Below are 10336 nucleotides of genomic sequence, written 5' to 3' on the forward strand. Positions count from 1 at the left end.
ACAACAGAATTTAACCTCTGGGAAACTTGAATGTCTCACTGGATCCATCCTCTGGGCACCATGAATCTCTAGCAAATTCCATGTCAGTCCAGTGTTTGTTGAGATATTTCTGTCTGGACCAACATGGTGGACAAGCCAACCAACACTGCCAAACATAGATGCCTTGTCGCTAGCGTGGCTACCAAAAGCCTGGCTTGGAAGTTTGCCGGTGCAGTGAAGTAGTGAAGTGATCGTTATACACAAACAAGCACTCCATCCATCAGCACACACACACACACACCTGCAGACACACAAATTTTCCATATATTCCATTTAATCTACCTGTTGCACAACAACACAGAGCTGACACACAACAAGCACTCTGTACTCTGAGCTGTACATACATTATGTTTGGCCCTGAGTCCATGTACAGTGTAATTAATGTTTTCCCTGTTTGCCTGTGTCAAACAACCCTCTGTCCGCTCAATATCACCTTCATCCACCTTTTCCTTTCTTCTCCTTCTGTCCATAACACACACCACCTCCTCACCCATCGCATCCACCTCCCTCCTCTTCCTCACTCCCCTCCCTTCTCCTTCCAAACTTTACATTTCTCCACGCCTCTAGTTTGCTTTTCCCCTCCTTCCTCCTGCCTCTTCTTTCTCCTCTCCCTTCTTTCTTAATCTGAGAGGACAGCAGGATGGAGCACAGGGTGTGGACTTTGTGCCTTCTTGTCATTTTGACTCCAGGATGGACGGAGGCTCAGAATCAGACCAACTTCACCAGGTAAGCTCTGTATGTGTGTGTGTCATATCTTCAGGTAGAGGCTTCAGTTTCACGCTTCTGCATCCGTTTTCTTTCCTACATCCTCCATGTGCACATGTGGCATGGCATTTCACAGCCACATCTGTCTAGATCAACAACTCTGTTTTATCCCCTCCTGCCTGCAGTATTATGATTAAGCAAAACGCAGTGGAAATAGAAGGCTGCAGTGTTAGGAAGATGTGGTTGGCATCCCGTAAACACACAGACATGCAGGCGGACACAAAATGACAGCACACTGTAATTGATGTAGTGCTTTAACTGGGCAAATGTACAGAAGCTTCTCTTCATGCCTTGTTTTTTTTTGTTTGTTTGTCAAAACTTGCATTAAAGTCAGAGTTTTAAGCTCCTATTCCACATTTCAGGTTCATTTTCTGGGATGCTTACTGAACCTGGTGTGTGCACTGAAAGGGTGACTTCCACACATGCACACACTCACTCACACACACAGACACACAGGGTGTTAATTGAACATGAGACAAACAAATGCCTGTGGGCTGTTCAGCTCCAGAGGGTCAGAAGGGAGGGACTCCACCACTGGGATTTTTTGGCCTAAATGTGGCCTTACAGAAGGCTACCACAGTAGACACACAATGCATGCCTGAGGGACTGTAACGGTTGATGATCACAAAAATCCTCACAATGCAAAAGATGATTAATTTTAGGCTTTTTGTTTTTTTCTCCACAAAGAAAAAACAAACCAAAAAAAAAACAGATTCAAGTTTGATGATAAACAGATTTTAAAAGAGGAAACTAATCAGATGCCAGGGCAGCCAACGTCTAAATTAACTGGGGCTGCCGAGTGCTGCAAAATGAAAAGTTGAGGCTGGCTCGGCTTTGATGTGTGTTTATCTGAGCGTGAAAGAGCGGGTGTGTGTCACCCAGACTCCCTGTGTGAGCAGGCTGTTGTGCAGCGTTTTAAAGTGCCTGTCTGCTGCAGTAAAGTATGTGTTAAGTCTACTGACAACTTTCTTGTGGCGCAGTCAGCATGTGGAGAAAACTCACAGCACATATACTGTATATTGACGGTCTTCCTGGCTTGGTTTGACTAAGTTTTATGAAAAAAAAAAAAAAAAAAAAACACAAACCAGGAGAGCTCATTGGGAACCTCCCCAAACTTTGAGAACAGAGACAGACTGTGCCGCTGTGGTTTTCAGCTTGTATGTAAACGTGCATGTGTGTGCGCAGGGTTTTGCTTCAATACTCTTCAGTATAGCGCCATAGGCAAACTGCATTTTCCCCCCAGTTCAGCACGTCAAGCTAAAAGTCGAACTGCACTTTCGTTCCCTTTTTCTTTTTCAGGCCTACGTTCCACTGTGGAGGCCACCTGGTCACAGACTCGGGCATCGTGGCCAGCGAAGGCTTCCCCAGTCACTACAAGCCCAACAGTAAATGCACCTGGTACATCACTGTGAGTCATTTTAAAAATCACTGCATCGTTAGACTGAACCCCAAACTGAGTGTGATGCAGAGCAGCTGCTGTATCATCACATGCCTCCTGTAAACCTTATAGACTACATGGTGCACTATAATTATCCTGCACCATTTAGTTACACAGCAGCTATCATATATCAAAACTTTGCTAACATTAGCCACCAAGTAAGGCTGCACCAGCAAATCCCCTGATTATACTGAAATGAGCGATAGTACATTTTATTTCTCACCACAGTTTTTGTATTTTTACCTACAATGATAAACTGCTTGTGGGACTGGATTCAGTTCCAGTTTAATTCTTTGGGCTTCTTCTAAATTGATTGAAAAGTCAGTTTAAGTGGTGCTCGGTTGTCAAACCATTTGGAAAACTTGGGGGGGGGGACTTGAAAGGGTGTGTTGACAACACACAACACAACAACCTGAAGGCAGGTGTTTGTGCTGAAAAGGTGTGTGAAACAAAACAAAACAGAGGCATGAACCTCAGAAAAGCTCAACAAACACAATCTAACTTGAGGAAAAACACTGACAGCATTTTCAGGCCACAGAGCAACACCTCAACATACTCTCCCACAACTAAATACCAGTGTGTGGCCTTTTATGCTTTCAGCTGCACCTGAGTGGAACATACCACCTGGTCAGGTAACCACAGGGTGAGCTACACCAATACAAATCATTCAAAGTTCACAGAGTAACAAACAAAACATAAGTTCACAATTGTGTTGCAGTTTATTAAATACATGCACACACACACTAATGAATACACAAACTTTAACAAACGGTCATTTACTGCAGCACAGTTTAACCCTTTCAGCATCCGGCCTCTTTCTGCTCAGAGGACCTGATGATACACACCTGCTTCCACTTTCACTAATTAGGCACCAACATCAAACTAAAATAATAATCTTTTTTAAACCTTTTCACAAGTTCTAACTTTGTGGAACTCACGTTAAACAATCTTGTGTTTGATTATGTGTATAACCTGACTGATAAATTAATCGAATTGTTTGAGCATTGATTCAAATTTATGAGAAAACAGTCTCAAAACCATGCATCGTATTCCATGTATTTTTACATTACACCAAACAGAAATGCTCAAAATGTTTTGTGCATTCTTTTCTACATGTTTCCCCCAAAATTTAGTTTAACATATCTGATATCTTTGGAAATGCTGAGACATTCACTAGAATGTAAAATGAGGTTAATATGGGTTTTTGAATTTAGGGAGTCTGTTACCCCTAAAAAGCATCTTTACAAAAATCTAACATTTAACATGAAATCTAGGACGGGACACTGAGGAAAACTTTGACTTTTTGATCGACTGTTGATCACTTGCACCTTGATTGTCGCTCAGTTGCACCTTGATTGTCAATCACTTGCACCTTGTGGGTGCAGACACTTGTTGAAAAAGAGGTTTAGCAATGTTGCTAAAGTGACATTTACACTGGATCATAATTCACTGAATAATCTGTGGTGTCATGTGAGGCTCAACCTACTCAAAAAAGGAAATTACACATTCAAATACATGTGACATACATCACATTTACTCCTACAGCTTCTTTTTTTTTTTTTTTTTTAGTACCTTCTCTGAAAAACACCACCTCTCACCTCCTTCAGGTCCCGGAGGGTCATGTGGTCATGCTGTCTTTCCGCCTCTTCGACATGGAGGCTGACCCCACCTGTCGGTACGACTACCTGGACGTCTACAACGGTCACTCCCGCTTAGTGCAGAAGCTGGGTCGTTTCTGCGGGACGTTCAGACCCGGTGCGCTCATCTCCACCTCCAACACCATGATGTTAGAGATGGTGTCGGATGAGGCCACCGGAGGACGAGGCTTTCTGGCCTCTTTCAACGCAGGAAAGCCACACATGGAAGGTGTGGACATGTGATCACACAAAGAAAGAAAGACACACACAGACTATAATGAACTGCTGAGTCTTCAAACGCACACTTCCTTCCCTTATTTGAAGGAGTTTAATGTCTTATGAGTATTTCAGTTCCTCTATTTGAGTCATCCTCTTTTCTGTCCCCACAGAGAATCAGTTCTGTGGAGGACGGCTGACCAAATCACAGGGCTCTGTCAAGACACCCAACTGGCCCAACGCTGATTACCCAGCAGGCATCAGCTGCTCCTGGCACATCTCGGTAGAGCCGAGCAATGTAAGCCGATCATGTCGAACTTTGTATTTCATACTAGGTTAATTTATCAGACAGTATGAAGCAGCAAAACAAGAATTTTCTGTTTCAGGTGCAGCTAGGTGTGTTACATAAGGAGTGTTGGTGCTGCAGGAGAAAGAGGAATTAAAATAGTAGCGAAGGGGCCCGTCACAAGGAAATGTTCTAACTCCGGTCCCTGATGTAGTGTGTGTGTGTGCATGTGTGTGTGACAGCGGCCCTGTGATGAAGTTCAAATGAAAGACTTCATTGAAAGCCTGCGGGCGTGTTCATGTGTGCCAAGAGATTGAACGCAAGGAAAGAGAGAGGGAAGCGAGGGCAAGAGAGGGAGTAAATGCCCTTCTGTATTCCAGGAGTCAGGCCCTTCTCCTCCTCCACCACCTCCACCTATGTCCCCACTGTACTGGCTTCATGAAAATTAGTTGTATGTAACAGCTCACATCCTTCATACCTTGTCATAAACCTGTGGTTCGTGTCACCACCTCTTTTCCAGGTGATCGAGGTGAAGTTTGAGAAGTTGGACCTGGAGCCTGACACATACTGTCGCTACGACTATGTGGCGCTGTTTAATGGAGGAGAGAGGGACAACTCAAGAAGAATCGGGAAATTCTGTGGAGACAAGCCACCAGAGTAAGATCAGAAACTGGTGTTTAGAGAGGCAAAGCATGCCTCACATCCCTGTTTGCAGTTCTTCCTCCTTTCCTACTTTTCTTTTTCTTTACATAGAACCATAGTGACCAATGGGAACGAGCTCCTCGTCCAGTTCGTCTCCGACCTGAGCGTCACCTCAGATGGCTTCATGGCCCACTACTCCAGTGTGCCCCGTGGGTCCCGAACACCCACCATCGGGGGAGACTTCATCTACAGACCTCAGACGACGTCCACGCCACAGAAAACAGCCGTGCCGCCAAGAAGACCCACCAAACCAACCCCCAAACCTAAACCTGCTCCCCAGCCGAAGCCCAGCAAAAAACCACTGGTGAAGAAACCTCCACTACGCAAACCTACCGCCAAGCCTGCAGTCAAGCCCACGGCTAAACCCAAACCAAGTAAACCCACACCTAAGGCACCTGTGAAAAAGCCCACACCTAAACCTGGAGTTAAACCTACACCCAAACCTAAGTTAATCAAGCCAACGCTCAAACCAAACGTTAAGACTAAACCCACACGTAAGCCTACGCCGAAGCCCAAGCCCACCTTAAAACCTGCCGTCAAACCAATAAAGCCAACTCTCAAGAGTGGAGTTAAACCAACAATCAAACCTAAAGCGACACCTAAACCAGGACCGAGCAAGACTGTGACGAAGAAGCCTGCTGTGAGCAAGAAACGTGAGTGAAGTTCATTCATTTTAAAATTCACAATCTGCTTTTTGCCTCCATGTAAATATTTGCTCACACCTGTACAAGGATGCAAGTTTATATGCTTATTATTTGAGTGCATGTTTGTTGCCGTGTGTGTTTCCCACAGCTTTACCGCTGAACCCGCTGTGTACACAAGCCTGTAAGAGGACAGGAACTCTCCAGTCCAGCTTCTGCCCTCATGACTTTGGTGAGCCACAATATCAGCTGTCCCACATCTGTCCTCTTAATTTCTCTTTGCAATTTCAATTTTCTCTCCTACCTTTCGTCCTCTTTTTCAGTGATCACGGGTAAGGTTACATCTTTGACCGCTGGTCCGGGGGGTTCTGCAACAGTTGAGGTGTCCCTGATCAAGGCCTATAAGACAGGACGCCTCAACATCACCAAATCAGGGCCCATCTTGTCGGTCAACCTGACCTCCACCTGCAAGAGATGCCCCGGGATAACCAGAGGTACAATACAACACTATGCATTCAAGTGACAATTGTAAATAAATCAATAATCACTATTACGTTACTTCAGTAACATTCATTCTGTCTCTTTTCCAGGCCTGAACTACGTCTTAATGGGAAAAGTTGACGGACAGGGCAACGGCCATCTGAGCCCCTCCAGCTTCACTCTCCTCTACAAGCCCATCCACGCCAAAGCACTGGCCAACCTCTCCCGCAAATCGTGCTGACATGACAACCCAATCCACCAATCACTAATTCAACAGCCCTGATCCCTCTAAAAACATGTAACTTACATAAAGACTGAAAATAATATTAGCAATATCTAAACTATAATTTTTTAAAATGAAATAATACAGTTTTAAGTCTAATTACAGCATTATTATATTTTGTATTTTGTATGTAAATTATAATATTTTTCTCTGTCTTAAAAAAGCACATCGATAAACCATGTGATGCTGGTGCTTGGGGTGATTTTAGTATCTATGAAACTGTCACAGTAAAAATAATAATGACGACTACAAGCCAAAAATCAATTAATACAGAACAGATGTTTTATCATTTCATACTGTACTCTGTATAAAATCTGGCTCAACAGGTAAATAATACATCTCATAAATCTTTTGGAAAGGCAGTTCGAGAAAATTCCTACACACAGAAACAGACATCTGCAGAGGTAGAAAAGGCTCAGCAATGAGAAAATATTATTTATAATTAAAATTATAATAAGAGTTAAAATCTGTACCATCTTAAAGTTCAGCATGTATCCACTGGGGCTGACAAACGTGGCTGTACAACTAGAAGTGCCACAATAATACAAGATAGGTGTTAAAATGAGACATATTAGTCTTTTGTTGCAAATGATGTATTTAATAAAGAAAGTTCACGCTAATGCACTTCCCATATGCTCCAGGCTATGTGCCGTTTACAGTGTATATCAGATTGCTTAAAGTACAGTAGAAAAGTGCAACTCATTCAGCAGACGCTTGCATCGAGCCTGGGAACACGTGCAACAAAAAAAAAGAAAAAACAAAACAAAACAACAGCTTCAGCAGCAAACGTGATGCGCCTGCAGCGTCACAAGATGCATCCCATCTCCTCGTTTTGTTTGAGGAAGTGTCTAGATGTTGTCGTCTGGGTCGGCTCGGCCACACAGGAACATGCAGACGAGAACACAGCAGCCGATTACCACGAACAGACCCAAGAGGATGTACACCAAAGTGATGTTCCAGAAGGCAAACAAGTAGAGGGTCCTGTTGCAGTAAGGTTCCACATCCGTTGTGGACTTGTTATAGTTGGGCTGGTAAATGGAGTAGACCCACACATTACCTACGAAAAATAAACAAAACTAAATGAGACATGTATAAGGATGAGTCCACCTAAGGACTTTGTGTGCTGGTGTATAGTTGTAAAGGTGGACATCTAGTGGCTCATACATGTTACTACAGTATGTTGACTGTCCAAACTGGTGCACCTTAATGGAAGGACTGGGGCAAATTGCAGCCTGGAGATCTTTCAAATGGGAGAGTGTTGCCTCAGACATAATACCCACTTCAATGAAATAAAGGACAAGCTAGAGATGAAGAGTAGCTTCCATTATTAATCCATTATTTTCTTTCATTAGCATACCTTGTAGTGCACTTATCAAAGAAAAAACAGGCCTTGTAAAAAAAAAAATCAATTGGAAAAAACATTAAAATCTATTGTTTTTAAATTGAGCTGAACTCGTGGTTAGATTTGGTTCACCAGTGAAACTTAACATGGCCTGAAGCCTTAGTTTTTTTGTTATGGTCACCCGCAGTTTATCATACTGAAACTAATGTGGTGTGATATATTAAACCCCTCTTCATGAAGGTTATATTTGTTGAAACTGTTTCAGAGCAGTGTGGATTCGTGTGTATGGCCAAACTGGAGGCTGTAGTTTGAGGTGCTGTTGAACTGTATTGCATCACACTGAGAGGTGTTAATGTTTAATTTCACCAGGGTAAATTTAGAAAGGTGATTTGTCTTTTGACCAGAGCTGTGTTTGAGATATAACAAAACACAATTTAAAGAGACACCTTTCAACCTGAAACAAGTACGTCCCCAAACACTCTGTCATGTTCCCTGCCAACATTTAAACTCACCAGCGATGAACCAGCAGAAAAGGAAGAAAGATGTCAATGAGTTCCAGGTCGCGCAGACTCGACTGAGCGGGTTGGAGGTGCCATCTTCGGGCTCCTGAGCGCAGGGAAGGCAGGAGAGCACCGCCAGCACCAGGCCAAAAACTCCCACCACTATCAGATAGATGGGGATGTAGTGCTGCCGCGGACACTCCTGCAGATACACCGACCCTGTTGGACACAGTGGTGACGACAGGACATGTGTCAGACCACGGTGAAACCGCTGCTTCACAGCCACATTCAAACACCATGAATTAAACGTCTGTGAATGTGCATCACTCACTCACCGATTGCGATCTGAGCAATGGGCATGATGCAAAGAAAAAACTTTGAACATCCTGAAAGAAGTAAAAATAGATTTAATAGAAAGCACAGACACTTTAAGTCTCTCTTCTGAACTTAACCTGAGAATAATTAATCTAAGACACAATGTGTGTGACAGTCAGATCTCACCTAGTGCAGGTGCTGGGAGCTGAGGGGGTCTGCGGATGTGCTGAATAAGGCCGCCGCTTGACATGATGCCAGTAAAGAAGCCACTAGCCTGCAGAGGAAGGTGAAGGACGGAGAATAAAAGTTTGCACACTGAAAGATGACAATGACATTTTTATCCAACATGGTCGTTATGAGCCAGGAGACGAGAAGAAAACGAAACGCTGACCAAGAATTCAAAACATGTAGACTTCAGAACGAGTTTTTCTCTTCCATCATTCTTTCACTAACCTGTTCTTCAGGTGATCTTTTTATCCAAATCACAGCTGTCGAGTTATCAGTAACCCATTCAACAAAAATTAATCAGCAATTATTTTGATTATCGATTCATTTTTCAAAGTCATCCTGAACTGTCAAGAGCAAAGCATAATAACCCTGATGATGTCCTCCTGAGTCACTTAATCTGTTATACAGCTGTTTCAGCAGGCTGAATTGTGACAAGTAAACTGAACGTAATGTGTAAAATTGGAGTTTCCCTTTGAGGACTTTGGGAAATTACAAGTGGAATAATTGCATTTGTATTAAACTGAAGAAGTGGTGAGTTTTTAAGGAACAGAAATGAAACACACAAGCATGTGGCTGTTCATTAGAGTCATTAAATCCTGGGTCAGGTCAGTTCATTTTACCTCAGATCCTCCCACTTTAATTCAGTTCTCATGCAGCTCCTGTCTGAGTGTCTCTGGTCATTTAGGCTGCGGAGACTTTAACTAACGCACTGAGGACAGAGGACTCACTGAGGAGACAGTTTACGTTCACACATTCCTTCTTTAACGTGACAGACTCTTTGTATAATTGCCGGTAAGAGGTTTGACGGCATTCCCTGAAAAGCCAGTCTGACCAATACTACAGGAACAGCAGCGACAGGATGCAACTTGTGCAGCACATCACAAAAACAATCAACAGAAATAAAGGGAACTACTTTTTTCCCACTTTAAATGACTTAAATTACTAAATTATTATTATTTGTATTTACGTTTATGACAAATAAACCTGCACAGCACTCCGACTCTGAGCGCCTCCGCACTGAAAAAGGCGTAAATCGCAATCGCGTTAAACAAACGCGGTCGAATCTGAACAGGTAAAGTTAAAACGCCCTTTGTTTATAAGTTTGTTTAAGGACCTCCGCCGCCGCCGCGCCCCGGTTACTCACCGACATCTTCCACTGCCCGACAACGGCTGTGATCTGCGGATACAACCGCTCAAAGTCTCCGGCAAGAGCGAAAGTAGAACTTTAACGCACGAAATCTCAAAGTTTCCTGTTTTATTGTCAGACACTTACCTTTTATACAAGTCTGATTCCACCGCCTCTGCCTCTCTGGCTGCGGTCTGAGCGGTGACAGCCTCGCCCTGCGGGATGCCAAGCCTTCACCACTCGGGAGCGCGCATATACAAGGAGGGAGGGAGTTAGGGAGGCGTTCACGCTCTCAGCTGGTTGTGACAGGCTGCTCCACATCAGGGCCAAACATGGAG

At 43.6% G+C, this 10336-nt stretch overlaps 2 protein-coding genes across 3 annotated transcripts; one reads left to right on the forward strand and one right to left on the reverse strand.

Annotated features, from left to right (window-relative positions):
• Window positions 1-669: 669 nt before the first annotated feature.
• Window positions 670-6648, forward strand: pcolceb (procollagen C-endopeptidase enhancer b). Its single transcript, XM_041031429.1, has 9 exons — window positions 670-765; window positions 2104-2212; window positions 3850-4108; window positions 4269-4393; window positions 4902-5038; window positions 5135-5736; window positions 5876-5956; window positions 6048-6218; window positions 6315-6648. The coding sequence occupies exons 1-9, from the start codon at window positions 680-682 to the stop codon at window positions 6443-6445; spliced, it is 1701 nt and encodes a 566-aa protein (XP_040887363.1). The 5' UTR covers window positions 670-679; the 3' UTR covers window positions 6446-6648.
• A 421-nt stretch (window positions 6649-7069) lies between these two features.
• On the reverse strand, window positions 7070-10252 carry LOC121177203 (transmembrane protein 272-like). Of its 2 annotated transcripts, none has more exons than XM_041031431.1 (5): window positions 10146-10252; window positions 8831-8918; window positions 8665-8715; window positions 8342-8548; window positions 7070-7544 (listed from the first exon to the last, which is right to left on the reverse strand). In XM_041031431.1, exons 2-5 carry the CDS (start codon window positions 8892-8894, stop codon window positions 7336-7338), a joined length of 531 nt encoding a protein of 176 aa, XP_040887365.1. In that variant the 5' UTR covers window positions 8895-8918; window positions 10146-10252; the 3' UTR covers window positions 7070-7335. The 2 variants fall into 2 exon arrangements, with proteins under 2 accessions (XP_040887365.1, XP_040887364.1); XM_041031430.1 differs by having other exon boundaries at window positions 10017-10146.
• Window positions 10253-10336: the final 84 nt, after the last annotated feature.

The sequence above is a fragment of the Toxotes jaculatrix genome, chromosome 23 (assembly GCF_017976425.1).
Source record: "Toxotes jaculatrix isolate fToxJac2 chromosome 23, fToxJac2.pri, whole genome shotgun sequence".
In the NCBI taxonomy this organism is placed as follows: Eukaryota; Metazoa; Chordata; class Actinopteri; family Toxotidae; genus Toxotes; species Toxotes jaculatrix.